Source organism: Montipora foliosa, chromosome 1, assembly GCF_036669935.1.
Source record: "Montipora foliosa isolate CH-2021 chromosome 1, ASM3666993v2, whole genome shotgun sequence".
In the NCBI taxonomy this organism is placed as follows: Eukaryota; Metazoa; Cnidaria; class Anthozoa; order Scleractinia; family Acroporidae; genus Montipora; species Montipora foliosa.
This window is the reverse complement of record NC_090869.1, coordinates 14,945,071-14,965,070: the sequence shown is the minus strand read 5'-3', so window position 1 is coordinate 14,965,070 and position 20,000 is coordinate 14,945,071. Positions and strand designations below refer to the sequence as shown.

Sequence of the window (20,000 nt, the reverse complement as noted above, 5' to 3'; positions counted from 1 at the left end):
CTGCAGGGGTAAAAGAATTGTGATCTCTCCCTCCATGAGAAAGGAAATGCTGAAGAGGATACCAGTAATAATACCACCGATTTCCGTCTGAATCCCGATTTTTGACGGTTAATAATACCCAGTAGCGTTTTATGGTAGTCATCAATCAACGCTGTTGAGGCTAAGTCGTGAAAATTTAAACTCGCCGATTTCATTTTTTTATATTTTTTAGTAGCAATTCCTGGTTTCCTTAGTCTAGATAAAATCTTCAACCAACTGGTCAGTTTCGTGAAAAATGGCTTCCCCCCCCCCCCCCCCCCCCCTTCCCTGAAAAGACCTGCTTCCACTACAATGGTAGCAGCGTTGTTGATTACGCCATAGCTTCCAAAAACATTCTAAGAAATGTACAATATTTGATTGTTAATCCTCTAAAGCCTCATCTTTCAGACCACTGCCATATTTCATATGCGATAAAAGCTAATCCGGCCAGATCAGATTCTATTGGTTCGTCATCCAGTTGTAATCTTACGGAACACAATAGATTATGTTGGAACATCAATTTGAAGGACAAATTAGAAAGGACTTTGGAATCACAAGAATTCCAATCCAAGCTGGAGGAAGCCTCATTACATGACAATGTTAACATAGCAACCGAATTAGTAAGCCAAACCCTAGTTGCGGCATGCAAAATAGCTGGTTTGAAGTCTCAAAAACAAAAAAGCAGTTATAAGCAAAGGAAAGCTTGGTTTGACCAGGATTGTGAGACGAAAAAAGAAAACCTAAAATCACTTGGGAAACAAATTTCCCGCAACCCTGATAATGTTCAATTGAGAACACTCCTACATGAGAAAAAGAAGAGTTTTAAGAAAACCTCTTCAAATGGGACAAATCCGAATATCTTATTGTGGATTACCACTCAAGATTTTTCGAAGGTGCAAAATTGCCATTTGCAGATACCAAGGCGGTCATAACCCACATCAAGTCTGCATTTGCAAGTACTCTTCAAAGGAATTTAAATCATTTGCAAGATTGTGGGAGTTCAAACACACCACTACCAGTCCACAATACTCCCCAGCAAATGGCCTCGTTGAGAAAGCAAAGCAAGGCAGCCATGATCCATATCTTGCGTTACTAGAATACAGAAATGCACCCATCAATGATGTTGACTCACCTTTTCAACTACTCATGAACAGACAACTTCAGTCAATCTTCTCCACAAGTGATGTACTAGTAAAACCAAAGGTTTTGGATGCCCACAAGGTTATGGAGAAACTGGAGCTAAAGCAAAGAAAAAAAAACTATTTTGACTGGCAGGACAAAGCCCTCCCAGTTTCTAGGTGATTGAATAAGGGTGTAAATGGGAAAAAAATGGAAACCAAGAAGGGTTCTGCATCATGCAGAAACGCCCAGATCGTACTAAATTCAAACAGATGGAGGAAGAAAATACAGTCGAAATCAAACAATTTACCAGAAGATAATTTTTCATCACTATACTGCCCATGTGCTTCTCCTTCATCGGCAACCAGTACACATGAATGCCGACCTTCCAAGGAACAGATGGTCAAAGTGAACCCATTAGTGGAGGAATGTACAGCAACATTGCCCTGGCTGAAGAACTGTGCTCTACAGATGAAGATATTGATCAGAAAAGCCAACCAGGACTGCCAGTCATAGAGTTGTTTGGAAGCTACTGTGTTTAAAGGACTATGTTCTGGTGTGAAGAACACTCTCTAAGCGTTGACATTGGCAGAGTTTCGAGCAGTTGCATGAATTTGTTAGTTCTTGTTGCTGTGTGATTTAGAATACGTTCATACAGTTTTTAATCTTTTTTTTTTTTGCACGTCTGTTTGTTTTTCTTTTAAGGGGAAGGTTGTAATGATCAGCAGTTGTACTTATTTGTAAGGATTATGCACACTGTGCTGGGTCTAGTATTCATTTTGTATCTATGTTGATCTGCTTACATCAACCTAAAATAACGAGGTCATTTGTAACAACGGGGAAGGTTTGCCAACACCTTTAGGCAGGTTACTTGCCACTGATGGCCAATGAAGGCAAGCAGAGGCTTTCACTCACCCGTCCACCCAGCTGGGAAGGCAGGGGTGCCACTCCCCAAGGATACCAAAGCATTGTTGTTGTTTTTGTTGTTGTTGTTGTTATTGTTTTTTATTATTATTACTTGTAATCCTTGCTTATTTAGTCTCTGAAGCACCGGGTCCAACCCATGGGCCTTAGGTACCAAAGAGTTCACTTGATTGACAGAACCTTTCTCAAGATGCGAGCTGATCCCAGGAGAGTAATTTTTTGGAGCTCATCAATACTGACTGTACCTGGAATCTTGTCATTATTATTATTACTATTATTGTTATTATTATTTTTATTACTATTATTATTGTTATTATTAAATTATTATTTACCTTAGTGAGATTGCAGAAATGTTAAAAATATATCGTTATTCATGATTCATGTTGGTCAATAATGTGCTTATTGTTTAAATTATATGACCCGTGAGCAACTTGCAAGAATCTGCACATTTAGAGTAACAACAATACAACCTTCTCAAAATATTTTTGGGGAGCAGGTCATAAGGAAAGTGGACACGGTTTGGTGCTAAAGGCACCCAAGCGAGTGCCCAAAGGACGCAAGTTTCTGGGGGGGTCTGGGGGCATGGACCCCTAGAGAATTTTTTTAATTTTGACATTGACAGATGCAATTTAGTGCAATCTGGGGGATTTAAAGTGACAAAATTTCACATATGGAATTGACACTTGCATGGAGTCTGATAAAAAATACTGGAATATTGTTAGTTAAATAAACATATTTATGTGCGCAATGCAAAAAAATAGTGCAGACGTGAATTTGTACGTCAAACAAGCTTTTTTCAAGCTTTTATAATATCTTCAGTGACTTTACTTTCGAGCTTAAAATGTGTTTTGTCTGACATTTTCTGACCAGAAGGAGACAGTCAAGCTTTCTGAGGAGGTGGCTCATTGAGCCATCGACCGGCCGGTTTTGAGAAGGCTGCAATATTATGTTTCTAATCTTTGAAAGTGAATATTTGGTTCTATTTTGGCAGGCTTGACACTGGCTATGTAGATTTGTACCTGATTCATTCTCCTACTGCTGGAAAGAATATTGATTCTTATAAGGCTATGTTGAAGCTCAAAGACCAAGGTCTCATAAGGTTGGTATGAATAACTTAATATCGTATTATATTGCTTGTCTTGCCATTGTATACTGGGTCTAAATTCTGACATTTCCACTGCTTACAGAAGGGGGTGGCTTAACAGAGAGGGGCAGCCTATTTAATTTAGCGAAAGGTGTTACCGGTAACAAAAAAAGAAAGAAACAGACTATAGCAGAGCAATGACTGTCTAATGTCGAGATTTGAGTGATACACGGTATTTGTTGCAACATTTTTATTCACTTGCGGGAACCCAATCCGAACTTCCAGCATGTGAATAAACCATACTCGATCAGTCCACATGAAGTGTTACTGTCGCCAGTAATTAATACTGGGGAATTGATTATGAAGAATAAGGTGGGAGGGTGCTTATTAGAGAGGTGGGGGCTTAATAGAGGATTTGCAGTACTGGGCCTGGTTGTTCCAAAGCCGATTAACACTAGTCCCAGATTAACAATTAACCAAGGAGTTTATTTCAACCTCTACTCCCAAATGCTGTTCAATGCTGATTTTTGGCAAAACTTTTCATTAGAAGAAGTCAATCTTGAAAGGCAAAAATAAGCAAAAGGAACTTTCACGAAAAAGTTCAAAACGTGAAACAAAAGTTTACGCTAATCCTGGGTTAAGTTAATCGGCTTTCGAGAAACCAGGCCCTGTACTGTAAGACGCATATAAATTATCAAAACCGAACATCTAGTCCAAATAGATGTATTCAGTCAGTACAAAATGTTTTTTTTTTGTCAATTAACTGTGCACAAAATGCACATTTTCCCCACAATCCAACCTACTTCAGATGTTTAGAAACACCCCTGCTAAGGGGGTCACATTTCTCATTTAATGAAAATATTTCTCATTTAATGAAAATATGTGCAATGAACAGATGGAGAGACTAACAATTGTTTATTTTTTACTTTTATCCTTAAAAGATCGGTTGGAGTGTCCAACTTCGGTGTCCATCACTTGAATGAGATGGAAAAAGCAGGGCTACCTACTCCAGCTATCAATCAAATTGAGCTCAATCCATTTTGGCGACTAGATGATATTGTCAACTGTTGTGTGGAAAAGGGAATTGTGCCAATGGGTTATTGTCCATTGTTTCGTGGCCAGAAAAATGGTGATCCTACATTAATTGAAATTGCAAATAAGTAAGCAATGAAAATATTAACCTATATTGACTCCTAACATAGACTGCCCCCCATTGACAAGTAAAAGTGTCTGGCATTAGAGTAAAATCTGTGAACTCTCACTACATTGAGAAAATGGTTTAGGGGTGTATAATTTTAAATAGACTACATGGTGTTACCAGTCTTGAAATGATTATCACATTGAAGTGTGGTACTTAAGCAGCAGCAAAATGAAAGCCTAAAAAGGCTTTCTTTTTACATTAATGTTCAGCCTTTTCGTTTTACAGCTGGAAAAGCACCTGTTTTGCTTATAACTGCAAAGATCATTTCAAGACTTAACATTCTCTCGCCAGTTCAAATATATGACTTTCATGTATATTCTATACTTGATATGACTCTGACATTATTAATTACATTTCCGTTTTGTTTGCTGATATACTCGAGTGGGAATAAAAATATTATTTTTGATTCACAGTTGCGTGCCACACATAGCAATTCTTGTTTCAGAAAAAAGGGTTAAACTTGTCTTTTGAAAAGAGAGCGTAACAAGGAAGTGTGCACAGCGGGGGCCCCACGTGAACTGAGTAGAAATAAGGTTCATAAGTTATACTGAGTCAACATTGAAGGTGGGAGGAGGTACAATGATGAACAATTAAAGAAACGGGTTGGATGCAAATATGCCCCTATTGTGCCTTGCTCAGAAGAACAACAATTTCCAAGCATCTTTAACGTCCCTTGTCGATTGTCCACTTTATAATAACAAGGACTGGAGTATGTCCAAAGTATCTCCAACAGCATCGTAAATTAGCCCTGCAAAATCCTCAGTGGAGTTGCTAGTTATTAAGGTGCCTCACTTCACTTCTAGTTTGCCTTTCAAATGGGGATCCATTTTGTATTTGTTTCCTTTGTGTTTAGATACGGAAAAACTGTTCCACAGGTTCTTCTTCGTTGGAGTCTTCAGAAAAATTACGTCACCATTCCAAAGACAAGCCGAAAAGAGAGAATTGTAGAAAATTCAGACGTGTTTGACTTTGTCCTCAGTGAAGGAGATATGAAAATTTTGGTAGGTATTGAAATATCTTTTAGAGGTATCATTTTTAATTTACCTGGCCAGTAGGCACATCTTTTTACATACTGAAACATTAGGGAAGAATAGTTATTCAGGTCGGTTTTTTCCAGTTTTTGTGGGAAAAGTTGCAGGGGTTGGACCTAATCCTTGTCCTTCTCAAACCACTGCGACAAATACGTTTGCGTTGGGTTGAATGTCCGATTTCTTCAAAAATTGTTTCCGAATTTCGCTCCAAAAAATCCGACCTGTTCTTTAGTAGGGTATGATAGACAAATCCGACGATAGTGTAGGGCATTTGAACACCATTTTGGCTCGAGGGGGCGGGAATTTGAACGATCCAGTCTTCAAAAGTTCAAATTCCCGGGGTTTGCCCGGGAAGGGGGGGCGGGGATGTTCAAGTTTCGAGTTGATCGGTGCATAAGCTTCGGAAATCAAGCAACTTCTCAAAGAAGGAGGACAATTTGGAATTAGAGCCGTATTTCTCTTCATGCTGTTTACGTTTGCCGTTCTACGTAAATGCAGTGCTAAATAATCCGTGCATTTCTTTGCAGGACAACATGCCTACAGAACAGTGCGCACTTCTTGGTAATGTAGTAGAAGCACCGTGGAAAGGATAACTTTTAAACAGTCTCTGCTTCATATTTTTTTCATAATTTCGTCGAGAGGAGCGTTTTTGTAGTTACTTCTGCAAATACCGGAAGACATGTTCATATTTTAATTTTTTGACAAAAAAAAACAACATCAACAAGAAAACGACCACTTTATTGCTATAATGAGCAAATGATTACAGCAAAAATATTCCACCCACAAGTAGTAAATGGGAGAACGAACTTATGTAAGACACTTTCCCATAACGCAAACGAAACTTTCGTATATCGCTAACTGTAACTAGTAACGTAACCTGTCGTAACTTGAGTTATTTAATTAGCGCTTCATGATTTTCAATATAAAGGCACTTATATTGCCACGTGACACACTTTAGTCATGTACATTAGCCATTGCATAGATACGACAAGGGAACCTGCAACCACGAAAGGTGTCTGTTTCACAACATGCCACATCTGCGAACTCTTCGCATCGTCACTGAAGAGCTTGTCCAAAAAGTTACACAGTGCACAATTATCATCTTCAATTTTAGGGGCTGGTAAAAATAAAGAACAAGGAAGAAAGTAATTAATATGGGTTAATGGTTTTAATTTTGTGAAAGCCATCATTTTCGGGGTTTGACCAACGACGTTGTCAAGGAAAGAATCAGGACTTTGTATTCCGATCTATATTATATAGATACTGATGAAATACTTGGATTTTCCTAACGAAAAATCATATCTTCACCGTTCGCAGTGAACGCATCATTTTTATCTTTGACATGTGAGGACGTTGGTGTCGTCATGGTAACTAACACAATCAGCCAATAAAACGCGATCTTCTCCTTCGTTGTAATATATTCGTGTCGACTACATTTAACAATTATCCTGCGAAATTGCGCGGAATATCGCCTGATACTTAGCCGACGAGGCCTTAGGCCGAGTTGGCTAAAATCAGGCGATATTCCGAAAGATTGAGCAGGATAGTTTTTTTATTATTCAACACATTGATGACAAAGCATAATTTTCTACGTTTATTGGGAAAAAAAGCTGGAAAAACTACCATTTTTCTCCGCGACACACAAAATTACGTATATCGCAGGATATCTGTTGAGTACGCACGATGAAAATTGAGCTCGCTATGACCACATTTGGGCATTGTCACATTGTGTTGAATAATAATAACAATTTAAGTAAAGCTATGATCCTCGCAGTTATGGAAGCAATTTTGGCAATTGCGTAGACAAGGCTGAAAAATTCTGGACTTCAACGGGGTTTGAACCCGTGACCTCACGATACCGGTACGACGCTCCAACCAACTGAGCTAGAACCCACAAATGACCAACTCCCAACGTCAAGGGCTTCATAGCTCAGTTGGTTATAGCGTCGCACCGGAATCGTGAGGTCACGGGTTCAATCCCCGTTGAAGTCCTGGATTTTTCAGGCTTTTCTCTACGCAATTGCTAAAATTGCGTCCATAACTGCGAAGATCGTAGCCTTACTTGGTTTCATATAATATGGTTCATTTCATATATCATTTCGTTCATTAACAATTTCATTGCACAATTTGAGATTATCATGATTTGCTTTTCATAAATTTCATATCTTGTTTCATATAAGACAACATGCGTATTTTCAGCGCTTGGTGACCACCTTTTCGCCATTTCGGAAAATGGATAAAACAAGTTGTTTTTAATCTGGACATTTCATCCATATCAATATAATAAACAGAACATTAGTGGCCGCTTGGGGATACTCAGAATTTTATCTTCGAATGCTGATGGTATCTCTCACTCGTTCGCTGCGCTCACTCATGAGAGATGCCATCAGCATTCGAAGATAAAATTCGTATCCCCGCATGGCCATGTGATATCCTTTAAAAGATATTGTAAACTCCAGAATTCTCGTCTCTTCCCTTTCGATGTTTCGGTTGCTGCTGTACTAACAACAGCTTTCTCTCTCTCTCTCTGTCTCTCTCTCTTTGCATTCTTAACCATTACTTTTAAAAGCCAACAAACTCTTAAAACAAGACGATGCGAAGTGGAGATGACTCATGAAGAGAACGATGAACTTGCTCACTCTCTTACCAACAACTGTCAAGCATGAGGCCCTGTTAGGGGATACCGGGATACGGGACATTTAGGTAAAAAATTATAGGGATACGGGATATTTGGGGGAAGAATAAACCGGATACAGTATATTTAAAGAAGATATTCATTTTTTAATAAAACAAAATAGGTTCGTTCGTCAATATAGAAGGCAATATAGACAGCACAAAAAGTGAAAACGATACTTTTAAATGCGATAATTTGTTTTTTGCCATCAAATACTCGTAATCTCTACCAATATCGGCCTCTCCAGAGAATCTGCTCGGAAAAAAAAACCCTCCCAGTTTCTTCACGGTCTCTACCACAGGCAGCCCAGGCTCGGTGGGTAAAAAATTATAAGGATTTGTATTGGAAACCTCTACGGTGCTTTGAAAAGGACATCTGTTTCTTCTCTCCTTTTTCTTAAGAGACAAGTGTCCCTTCTTTTTAATCTTCATTTTGTCCTCCACTCCTTGCACTCTTTCTTTTTTCCGCCAATCATTTTTTTCTGTCGCTCAATTTACTTTTTTTATTAGCCGCTCAATTTTTTTGAGCAGCCGTAAAAAATGGTAAGCGACGGGAAAAAAGGGGTGTCTTGAAAAGAAAGTCCCCTTAGACTTTGTCTCGAAAACGAAGTAAGTAACCCAAAACCCTCAATTTGGCTAACCCTGGGCCTAACTAGGCCTAAAAGTTGATTTTTAGGCCTAGGATTAGCCAAATTGAGGGTTTTGGGTTACTTACTTCGTTTTCGAGTCCTAAAGTCTTAGGAGTCTGTGTTTTCAAGACACCCGAAAAAAAGTGAGTAGCAAAAAAAGTGGGCAGCGAGAAAAAAAAAACACAAAAAAAATTAGATTGAGCGACGAAAGAAAAAGTGAGCGGAGAAAAAAAAGTGAGCTGCGGGCAAAAAAGGAGCTGCGGACAAAATCAAGATAAAAAAGAGAGAAGAGACACTTTTCTCTTACGAAAAAGGAGAGGAGAAATAGATTTCCCTTTAAAAGCACCGTAGAAACCCGATAAGAAACTCAAAAAGATATTTACACGCAAAGGTCTCCATAAAAAAAGCCGCTCTTTATTGTTCTTGTGACTTTCTCGCTTTCTATACGGTTATTTGCCTGATTTAACGCGATTTAAGCGACTTCTCAGCTTCGTGGGTTGTCACTCGTACATAAATAAAGGAAAGGCTGGAAAGTAATTTCTAGCTTACCTCACATCTCGTAAAATTCGTTGTAAGCGACCCAGAAGGACTTTGAATATTTGGAACACGGCTGATCAAGCGTACACTTGAGCCTCGATACGGTGAGAGTAAATCAGTGAACGGTTGAGCAGCCGTTGTTAGCCAACCTCGAGGGATTTTAAATATTTGAATATTCATCGCTGTTTCTCAGCAATGGATAATCCCTGGACCTTGAAACTTGGTTAAAGAGATGTAAATTTATCCGTGTGGCCATCGCCGGAGTTTGAGCGTGACTGAGGCCCGGAAAGTGTGATTTTATCGGCGAAATGTGAGGTAAGCTAGAAATTGCTTTCCAGCCTTTCCTGTATTTATGCACGAGTGACAACCCGGAAGCTGAGAAATCGCTTTAAATCGCGTTATACCAGGCAAATAACCGCACACAAAGCGAGAAAGTCACCAGGACAATAAAGAACGTCTTTTTATTGAGAACTTTTGCGTGTAAATATCGTTTTGAGTTTGTTATCGGGTTTCCCATACAAATCCTTATAATTTTTTTACCTCCGAGCCTGGGCTGCCTGTGCCCTTACCCTGTTGGCTATCCAAGTATTTTTAACATGACTTTATCTTTTACTTACAACTTTGGTGGAGGAACGTTCTCCGTGAACTCATTCAACCAGTTTCCAACGGGAGAATACCTAGCCACGGCCACAATGTAGCCATCTTTAAAGGCAGCCGTCATCCCAAGCTGTGTAGTGTCTCTCCATATGATTTGCGTGAAGTGGAGAACCTCCTCTCCCGGTTTATTCGGTTTCCCGGTGTAGTAATCGTAGTACTTTTCCTCGTTGTACCAAGCCGTTACAACCTCTTCGCAGCTAAGACAATCCGCTCTTTGCTCACCGTTTTCACACAGTTTCTTGTATCGTGTGGTGTAGTACAGGTTCTCGCCCTGATTTCTTTCGCGCGCTGTGGGATCATGCCGAAGGATTGACGTAGGCGAAATGGTAGCAAGAAGACGATTGGTCCATGCCTGAGCGTCACTTGTCAGTTTCGATGACCATTTCAAGAGTGGGACGTCATGTAGGTATCGGTATTCGTTGTGTACCTTTAAGCACTCCTTTTGGAAACCTAATGAGAAAATACGATATCGGAGAGTTTTCGGTTCAACTTGGTAAATGGTTTAAATTTGAAAGAAAAGAAAACTAAACTAATTGCCTAAAAACGACTTTCTTATTGGATACTGAGTGAACACTGGTTTGTCAAATACGACATTCACATTCCGGGTTTTCGTGAAACGCGGTATAGGAAGCTTGTGCAACTTTCGTCTAGCCTTCAGTTGAAGGGGTATTGTGTGTAAGAAAAGTCGCGATTTGTTAACTTTTGAATACACGCGCTATAGATGAGGCGGCAGGCAATTGTTCTTGCCTTAGACTTACCACGTATCAAAAAATTTGGTTTTCTCAAAACCCGCTTTCCAACCGGGCTTGCTAAGTGACGAGATACAGATGCAGATGTTCGTAAGCCAAAAGTCTCGACATAAGTTTGAATTGATTCTTTCACATTGTTAAAAGTGGGGTGCCTGTAAACTAGCTTGGTAGCTAAGTGCACTTTCACTATAAACAAAGCATTTACATTTTTTTTTTTTGGTCTAATTAATTAACGGCTAATTAATAGTAGGTTTCTCGCCGAAAAAAGAACATGATGACGGACTTGCGTACCGAACCCGCGCCGATCCGTGATTTTGCAATCGGCACTAGCATTTTTCCTTCGTGCGGCGTCTTGGTTGCGGACCAATCAAAGGCGTTGTGGTCATTAGGCCCACTCTGATTGGTCATTATTCAGCGGGACTGGGCCAAGTTGTTCAAAAGCCCGGGCAAAAGGCTTTAACATTTGCTTCAACATCCCTTCGATTTTGTTGAACAGCGATGTTGGCTGCATCATTCATTTTACATTTGATTCAACAAAGCTTCACGAGAGGCCTTGGATTCAGTCCATGGCTGGCTATTAATTATAAAGGTATATGCTGACTTTTTGGGCCAGACCAGTCACGGAAATCCTCAACTCCTCCCATCGTGAGAACTGCCTCCCGCCATCTTGGAAAGAGGCAGACGTCGTTCCGATCAAAGATGTGAACCAACACTTCCGCCCAAATTCACTCATACCAATCTTATCGAAGATTGCTAGGCCCGGTTGTTCGAAAGCCGATTAACTTAATCCAGGATTAGCGTAAACCTTTGTTTCATGTTTTCAATTCTTTGGTGAAAGTTTCTTTCGCTTATTTTTGTTTTTCAAGATTGACTTCTTCTAATGTAAAGTTTTCCTGAATATCAGCGTTGAACAACATTTGGGAGTGGAGAAATAAACTCCTTGGTTAATTCTTAATCTGGGATTAACGTTAATCGGCTTTTGAACAACCGGGCCCTGAAGACTATGTCGTTGAGTTGTACGTCAAACCAGCAGTGTTAAAGAAACTTGATGCGCGACGGTTTGAAACTATCCCTAATTCATGTACCACGCATGCACTAATCAACATGACACACAACTGGTAAGTCATCACTGACGAAAATGGGACTACGATTAGAGTTGTGTTGTTCGATTTACGTAAAGCTTTCGATTTGATCGACCATAACAGCTTAGTACCGAAACTTTCAGCATGCGACTTCCCGAAACAGATCGTGTGCTGGATCGTTGACTCAGTTTTGATGGATTGGAAACAGTGCCAGATCTAAACATTAATAGCGACCCAGAATTTGGAACTAGTTAGGAAAGTTTCCTCTAGACTGTATTTTCTGAGGCAACTAAAAAGATCATTAATTGCACCAAGGGAGTTTAATCTGTTTTATATCACTTGTATCATCAGTCCGTTCCATTCTGGAATATGCTTCTCCAGTATTCCATCGTGCTCTCCTGGTATACCTCATCGAAGACTTGGAGAGGCTGCAAAAAAGGGCTTTCAGGACCATATATCCCGATCAATCGAACAACAAAACCCTTGACGTATTAGGACTTACAACCCTGTTTGAAAGAAGAAAGGCAATTGCGGCCAAATTCTTTGACGAGGTTTCCACCAACCCCAAACACAGCCTTGCCTTCATAAACTGTTCCCAGTTAGAAACACCTGCAAATACTCAATGAGGAACTCAAGGAACTATCATGTAGGTCTATTTAAGTCTTAGCGCATTTCAGTTTATGCTGCATGTTTTTAGGCAATAATCTATCCAGGCTAAATTAAGCCACGATTAAGAACCAACCCAGGTTTAAGCTTTGCTGTCGTAAAAAAAAAGAGCCTTAACAACCTAGTTTTGTACTGAAGGAAAACGAAAAGTCTAACGAAAATTGAATGCTAAAAATCTCGTGGAAACTAATCACTAATCCAGGGCTTTGGACAGCTGGGCCCGTAAATGAGCACTCAGCTACGTAACAAATTAATGAGCTCGATGTGCGAGATAATCTACAAAGAAATTGTTAAAATACTAATCTCTTACTAACCGAGCGCGAGGGCCGTGCCCGAAGTCGTGGCAGTACGGACCGGGTACAGCGAGGTCCGTACGCGATGTCAAAAAACGACCAAGGGCCAATATTTGGCTCTTATTAACCGAGGTCGTGTGTACAGACCTCACTGCGTTCGGTCTGTACACACGGCCGAGGTCAAGATTCTCCCATACAGACTGACTAAGCTCGGTTAATAAGATGTTTATTATATGGCAAACAAGAACAATTTAATTCGTTTAATGTAACTGGTTTGTACTAACTGACATTTTGCTTGTGAACGGCCATGAGTGGCGATGAGCTGAACTTAATTCTGTCAAAGTTTGCGCGTCATCCTCTCTTTTGTCATCATGCTGTTTGGCACTTCCATAAATAAATATTGGTAGAAGAAAATACTCGATATTTTTGCATTTTAGTTTGCATCTTTTCACCGCAAAACATTACCGGTCCAGATGCCGGTCTAGATGGGAAAATCTAGACCGCGGTCAATATCGATTTTAGCCAATCAAATTCGTGAACTTGGTAGTTCCCAGTCCTTGTGAGACAGATCCATATAATAAAAGATGTTTATTATATAGCAAACAAGAACAATTTAATTATTTTAATATAATGTAACTGGTTTGTATAACGTACTAACTGACATTTTGCTTGCGATTGGCGATGAGTGGCAGTGAGCTGAACTCAATTCTGCCAAAGTTTTCACGTCCTCCTTACCTTTTTTTCTCATCATGCTTTTTGACACTTCCATAAATAAATATTGGTAGAAGAAAATACTAAATATTTTTGCATTTTAGTTTGCAACTTTTTCACTGCAAAACATTACCGGTCTAGATGTTGATCTAGATATATGGGTTATTGGCCAAGCGTGAGGTCAAGATGGCTGGATATTGGCCAAGTTCACGCAAAAAAAAGAACGAGGCCAATATCCAGCCATCTTGACCGAACAAGCTTGGTCAATAAAGCATTTATTATATGACTTAAAACACCAAAAAATGATTTTTGATGTTGCGGGATCAAGCGAGATATTCCAAGCGGGCAAGATAGCTCCATCTTGCCCGCTGGGGTAGTCAATCACATCTTGCCCGCTCACGGAGCTGCTCATATTATAAGGGAAAATCTAGACCGCGGTCAATGTCGATTTCAGCCAATCAAATTCGTGAATTTGATAGTTCCCAGTCCTTGTGAGACAGAACCATTTTATAATCCCCAGTACGGTTCAAAGTTAACAAGTGAGGATAGTAAAGTTGTTTATCATATGGCATAATTTCTTTGAGCGATGTTCGTAATCTTCGTCTTCCATCAGAGAACGTTAAACGGTAACGTTTTACACGTAAAACTAAATTCCGCTAGATATAATTGTACTGTTTTGTTAAAAAAATTAAATTCCGCTTTTTTAAAACGTTCTATGTTTCGCGCAACTTGAATTTCCAAGGAGAGAGAAAAAAATACGAAACGGACCGTTTCCAGGGTAATTATCCGTAATGTGAAGTCCCGACCAAAAACCAGTCAATCAGAGTGCTTGATTTAGCCTGAGAATTGCTCTCCACTTAATAACATGCGATAATACTCTCCTATACTACTTTCCTAAACACACGATGCAACTGGTATTGCAAGCAAAGGACAGATGGAAAAAACAAGTTTTGCGCGATGCACAGTGAAAACGTTTGATTTTTTTCTGCAACTGTACAAAAAAACCAACAGTCTAAAAAATGTCATTGTACAATAACGCGAAATATTTGTTCTCGTTTCGAGCGTTTTCCGATCAAGAACTTACGGATGTGGATAACAAAATCATTTTTACCAGACAATGTTTCTCCAGTTGGTTGAGGTTGTTTAGGCGCTGCACTGGTTATTTCCGTGGGTTTTTCTGTGGGTTTGTTAGTCTCAGGCTTCGCTGTTTGCGGCTCCATAGGTGGATGTGGAACCTTGGAACCTACAAGAGAAATTTGTGTCATTGTAACAGATTCATGTATAATTACCTAGAACATTGTACCGAAGATTCAGTGAGGGTATCAATTTTTCCGCGTTATTCTCTCACATCCCAAGTTAAGTATTTATCCATGTCCTTACAAAAGCCACAGGTTTCACGACACTGCTGGATTGCTTCACTGTCCTTCCATGTCTGGCAATAGTCCTCGATTGCAATTTTATCATAACCGTGGACTTCTTCGATCCACTTGCAGTCATCTCGTTCGTCTACACAGCCTATATCAAATAGAGTTATAATGTGAATCAACTAACGAACAAAGAAGGAACGAAAGGATAGGTGGCCCGATGATAAAAGGAATGTGAATAAACAATTAAAAAATTCAGAGATGGACGCTTCCAGGGACCGAACATTTGGTGTGGGTTCTTTAGTTAATTAACCAGAGGGGTTTTTTAAAGAAAAGTATTGTTCCTATCCAAAGAAGTCCTTTGTAGAGAGCTATGTTAACGTGCTTGTGTTGTTTTAAAATAGCTTTATGGTTAATAGAGCGAAATTCCTGGGTGATCGGCATTGAATCATGGATGTAATTTGCAAATGTCGTTAAAAGACAGAACTGACTTTTTCTTGTATTAATTAAAACGTTAACCCTGGATGTTGCAACAGCCCTGAAATGAACCGCCACCGTCCCGGCCCATGTAGCAGTGCAATAGTCAGCAAATGGGTTGGCCGTGAGGAGAATGGAAGCTTTCCTTCAGCATAGTTATGTTCTGAAGATCGTTTCATCGTTCTGTTTTTTTTTTTTTTTTTGACCACCTGACCTCATTTTCTTTTCGCGACGGTTAAGGGTCTTTCTCCTTCCTCCACGCGATTTGTTACTGTGTGGCGGGCTCGGCTTAGTTAAGATCTAACCGACCAAAGGAAAAAGAAACTGAATCCGGTCGAACTTGCTCTGTTTCCAAAACTACAAAGGTGTATCCCGGCTGGAATGATTTTCCACTTAATATCGCGAATGAAAGATTTCAGGAGACGACCAGCGTTTTTTTACGACCAAGTTTCGAATTGAAAGAAGTGACCGTTAACGATTTTTGTTTTACGAGCAAAATAATAAAAGCAGCAATATACCAACTTACCGTTGGAATCTTCTCCAGCTCGTTTCAAATCTTGCGCTGCAAAGCAAACAGAGACCAATTTCCTTTTCAGTCTAGGTCATTTGGTATCGTAAAGATCCGATAAGTTTGCGTCCCAGACCTTGCAGCAAGGTGAAGTATTTTAAACAAGAAAGTTAAAACAAATTAAAAATTTCGCCTCTGACCCCAAGGATATTCATCTTTCTCCACTTGTTGATTAAGTGGCCTGGTTCTTCCATTGGAGTCTGGTACGAATACCAAAGCGCTGAAAACTACCAGAGAAATGAAGTTCGCCATATCTGAATTCAACTTATTAACGTTGTTGTTCAGTTTGACTGATTACTCAACGGAGTTCAAATTTAAACTGAATGACAATATTTCTGAGGGTCACTTTTATTTTTGAAAAGCCTTTTCATATTCTAATTAGCTTTTAAATAGTTTAGCTGATATTAATAGAGAAGCGTCATGCTCTGTTGCCGTTGCGAGATAGAGACGCCTGTTTCCAAACGCAACTTTTGTTTTACAATTTTGAGACCGTTGATCAAAACAAAGGCCTGCTGTTTTATTTAATTGCCAACCAAATCCCTAGCGGCTTTTGCACGGTTTAATTAAAAGGTATCTTTTGTAATCGATTCATTCTGTAAATAAACAACTTCTCGTTCCGGAATACGAGTAAGGAAAAGACCGTGCTTATCGGCTAACATATAGATGACAATTAGGAATTACTCCAATCGAAGATCTCATGATTCAGAGTGAAGCACCGAGGCCGAACGGCTACTGATTGCAGTTAGTGATTCAATCAAGCGATTGATGGTTTAGAAAGTTTCAGTTACCGTCCGCTGAGCTCATTGGTGGATTCTATTAAGCCGGTAAACATTACCCCTATATTTGTCAGTTATGCCGTTAAACAGTCGAAAGTGCATTCAAAACGTGTTGCTTTTTACATATCCTCTTCTAGTAACCAAATGCAATTTTCGAAATAAAATGCCAGCTCAGAGTGTCTGTAAACTGCTAAGTAAGACTTGCCAAAGAGGTTTCGAGGGACCGCTCGATGAGAGGACGCGGTTTTTTGAAGACATGCTTAAATGATTTCACGCGTGATTTGAATCTTGAAAGTAGAAAGGGTAATACCGAAGGTGACTGCTGCCAGCCCAGTTGTCTTTTTCAAGTGCCTTTGTGCGTTCCATTTAATAGTGATAAGTAGCTGACACAATCGATTGACAGCATAATGCACGAAATTTAGTATAGAAAAATTGCAAAGAAATCTTGAAGTCGAGAGGGGATAAAGTGATTCCAGAGAAAGGCTGGTTCTACTATTCCAGCTAACACCGATCCAGTGTGACAGAAAATATCAAGAGATCATGATCCTTGAGAATGTCGTGTATAGAATTTCGTATACCGTATTCGAACTGCGGTTATGTAATTTTAAGTGAAAGAGTAAGTATCTAAGTGCTGAAGCAAGTTGAGCACTTTGAAAGAAGCCTGGAAAAATCCAAGGGACTGGAAGCCATTATTGTGCGATTGCCTCCCAGGCTTGCTCTACCATCTGAGCTGTCAAGCCATTTGCGAAATGTTTATACTTGCTAGTTCGTATTCTATCCCGCAATCGGCTGAACCGATCCAGTTTGGAGTCACGAGTGCAACACGAATGCCTGACAGGAGCCCATGAGTAGGCTCGAGCTTGCCTCTCCCATACAAGCCGTATGAGTCAACCTTTGCGTGTATCTTTCTATTTTTAGAACGCCAAGAGTTCTTCGGCTCTGCACGCACGGTTTAAAATGGCCAATCAGAATAAAGTTATTGTCTAACAAAGACTAAATTAGCAAAGATAATGTATGCAAATTGCGCAAATTGATGTAAATGTGAGTCTCCTGCTGAAGGGTTAGTTCTATGAATAGAAAGATAAGTGAAAAGGTTGTCTCTAGGATATAGAGCATCTGGAGGCCCCTATTCAAGGGCTCCTGTGCCTGACCACTCCTGCGCAGGCCCAATAGCTTGCGTCTTTCTCGCAGTATAGAGGTTTTGCACGGCAGCCATGTTGCAGGGCAGGAACAATAAATTCTTTTTCCTATGGGAACAAATGTTCTTTCTAAGGCAAAACATTTGCATCGTTCCTGCCATGCAACATGGCTGTCGTGCAAAACCTCTATAGTTAGTAGGGGGACACTATGATCATTAACTAAAAGTAATCATTGATTACGAAGTGCGTTTGTTGAGAGAACGTTGGAGGTTCGAATGACTAGATGAGCCGAGATGCCGTCAAGACGATACATTTATGTAAAGAACGTCTATCGAAAGTATTAATATGTGAGGCATGTGAAACGTGGCAAAAAATGAAAAGTTTGGAGTAAAGAGGTGATGATGTGACAAAAACTAAATAATTGTGGAAAATCTTGTCTGAGAGATTATTACTAACTAGAAGCTCCAAAAAGCTTACACTGGGTTGCCTGTGGTACGCGTTACACAAAAAAAGAAGGCACTAAATTGGGTGGTATTGAACTGCAGTGTTCAGTTACTTTTTTCAAGTGGGGCGTGAGGGGTTCACCCACATGTCGCGCCAGCAGAGGCCCTTTAGCTCACACGTTCACACGTTTGATTATTTTGTAATGTCCTGTTCCATTTTGAGGTCTTTTAGTTTTTTAAGCTTTGGTAATAAATTCAGTTTAAAGATAACAAAGCACGCTCTTGAGTAAAATTCACTCGTTTCTTCTTTAAATAAATAGTATGCAGAAGACTAACTGCAAATTTCTCTGACGGACGTTTCCAGTATGTCTTGCAGTTGCACTAAGCAAACGTTTATGAAAGTGTTGTTTCCGCTTCATAATTCCCCTTCTTGTTAGTCTAATCTAATGCCAGGTCAAAACATTGTTTGGCTTTGCGTTTGCACCAGAAAAGCTTATTCTACGCAAAAAGTAGGTTCTGGAGGTAATTTTGAGTGTGGAAATCAAGTTTTTGCCGCATGGTATATTTATATTTAATTAAGTTAACACAACAGAAAGACGCTTACCTTATTTTGAAACGAAAATGCTTTACTATTGCCATAAAAACTATCCAGTTAAGCTCGCATATTACACAACATGATGAATTTATAAAGGCCACTTTTTCATCGAAATATTATTTGAAACAAACAACATATTTGCTATAAGAGGCAAAAAACCCTTCCTATTTCATTACGTGCGTGAAGACAAGAAACTCAAATCGTGTCAAATTACACTCCGACGGTGTCAAAAACGCAACTAAATAAATTTCCCACAAGTGTTCAGCATCAAACCCTTAACTGAAAAACCCTTTGCTTGAATTATCAAGCAAAAAATGGGCAACAAGCTCTCTTTCAAATAATTTTTGACTAAAAAGAATTTGTGAAATTTCGAAATGTTACCAGAAGACTGTGCAGAATTGAGTATAAACAAATAAACCAGACAACACAGATCACAGATCCAAGTCTCTAATTGTCTTTGTTAAACCCATAAGTTACTAGAGAATTTTTCATTTGATTTTAGTGTTGTACAAAACACCAAACTTGTACAATATTAGAACTACAGCTCACTTTGAGTACGGCTGGACGGGCGACAGATTGTTGTCGAAGTCCATTACTCGTCCCTTTAAAGATTGCAGCTTTTTTTTTTCAGCACCTGTCTTGTTCAGTATCCAACTAACTTTCCATTATTGAGCTCCATAAGGGTATATTTTATTTAAAGACCTACTAAAACGCCATTCGCGTTATGACTTTCGACGCCATTGCCGGTTAAGTTAATCATTCTACTGTGTCCACCAGAAAACTCTACGTATTTCCCACTACCTTCTCGATCCTAAGAAAATACGCGCAGAAGGCTCTATGCACAAAGACACCACTTAGCAGGGAAGTGACACGAAAAAAAAAAACGAAAAAAGAAAAAACCAACAAATGAAACGCAGATTCCGAATAGGTTTGCCATACTGGCAACCCAGTAAAAGATGTCCCCCGCCAAAAATCAGCGTGTTGGTACAAAGTGGTGCGCGATCGTCATTAATGGGTGCGACGCATTAAAACCGAGATGCGCATGTACTTATGAAGTAATTCAAGATGGCGCTGAAAAAGCAGACGAACGAAAACTTGCTATGGCTCACCCAATGCACAGGATACCCAAGATTAGAAATTGCATTCTCCCAATGTCGAACGCAACTATGCGCATATGCACGCAGTAAACTGTTGGTCTAGTCAGTCCACTTTCTTCACCAAACAAAGGTGATTTTGAGGATCATTCAAACAAATACTTGCCTCT

General features: G+C 39.6%; 2 protein-coding genes across 3 annotated transcripts in view; one reads left to right on the top strand and one right to left on the bottom strand.

Moving 5' to 3' along the window:
- Positions 1-6,795, top strand: part of LOC137990857 (glyoxal reductase-like) — a 14,139-nt gene extending 7,344 nt beyond the window's left edge. Inside the window, exons 3-6 of the mRNA XM_068835968.1 lie at positions 3,053-3,160; positions 4,087-4,305; positions 5,200-5,347; positions 5,905-6,795. Coding sequence (XP_068692069.1) covers positions 3,053-3,160; positions 4,087-4,305; positions 5,200-5,347; positions 5,905-5,970 — 541 coding nt within the window. The 3' untranslated portion in view covers positions 5,971-6,795. The remainder of the gene's footprint in view (positions 1-3,052; positions 3,161-4,086; positions 4,306-5,199; positions 5,348-5,904) is intronic.
- The window catches only part of LOC137990870 (ectin-like), a 16,508-nt gene continuing 2,604 nt past the window's right edge, over positions 6,097-20,000 (bottom strand). The window contains exons 2-7 of one of the 2 annotated variants that reach the window (XM_068835978.1): positions 19,997-20,000; positions 15,742-15,777; positions 14,755-14,889; positions 14,486-14,617; positions 9,834-10,323; positions 6,097-6,494 (exon numbers count right to left, since the gene is read on the bottom strand). The exon at positions 19,997-20,000 is cut by the window's right edge and continues 125 nt beyond it. In XM_068835978.1, the coding sequence (XP_068692079.1) occupies positions 6,488-6,494; positions 9,834-10,323; positions 14,486-14,617; positions 14,755-14,889; positions 15,742-15,777; positions 19,997-20,000 (804 nt within the window). In that variant the 3' untranslated portion in view covers positions 6,097-6,487. Of the gene's footprint in view, positions 6,495-9,833; positions 10,324-14,485; positions 14,618-14,754; positions 14,890-15,741; positions 15,778-15,923; positions 16,104-19,996 lie in introns of those variants that run through there. The other variant, XM_068835985.1, reaches the window with a different exon arrangement.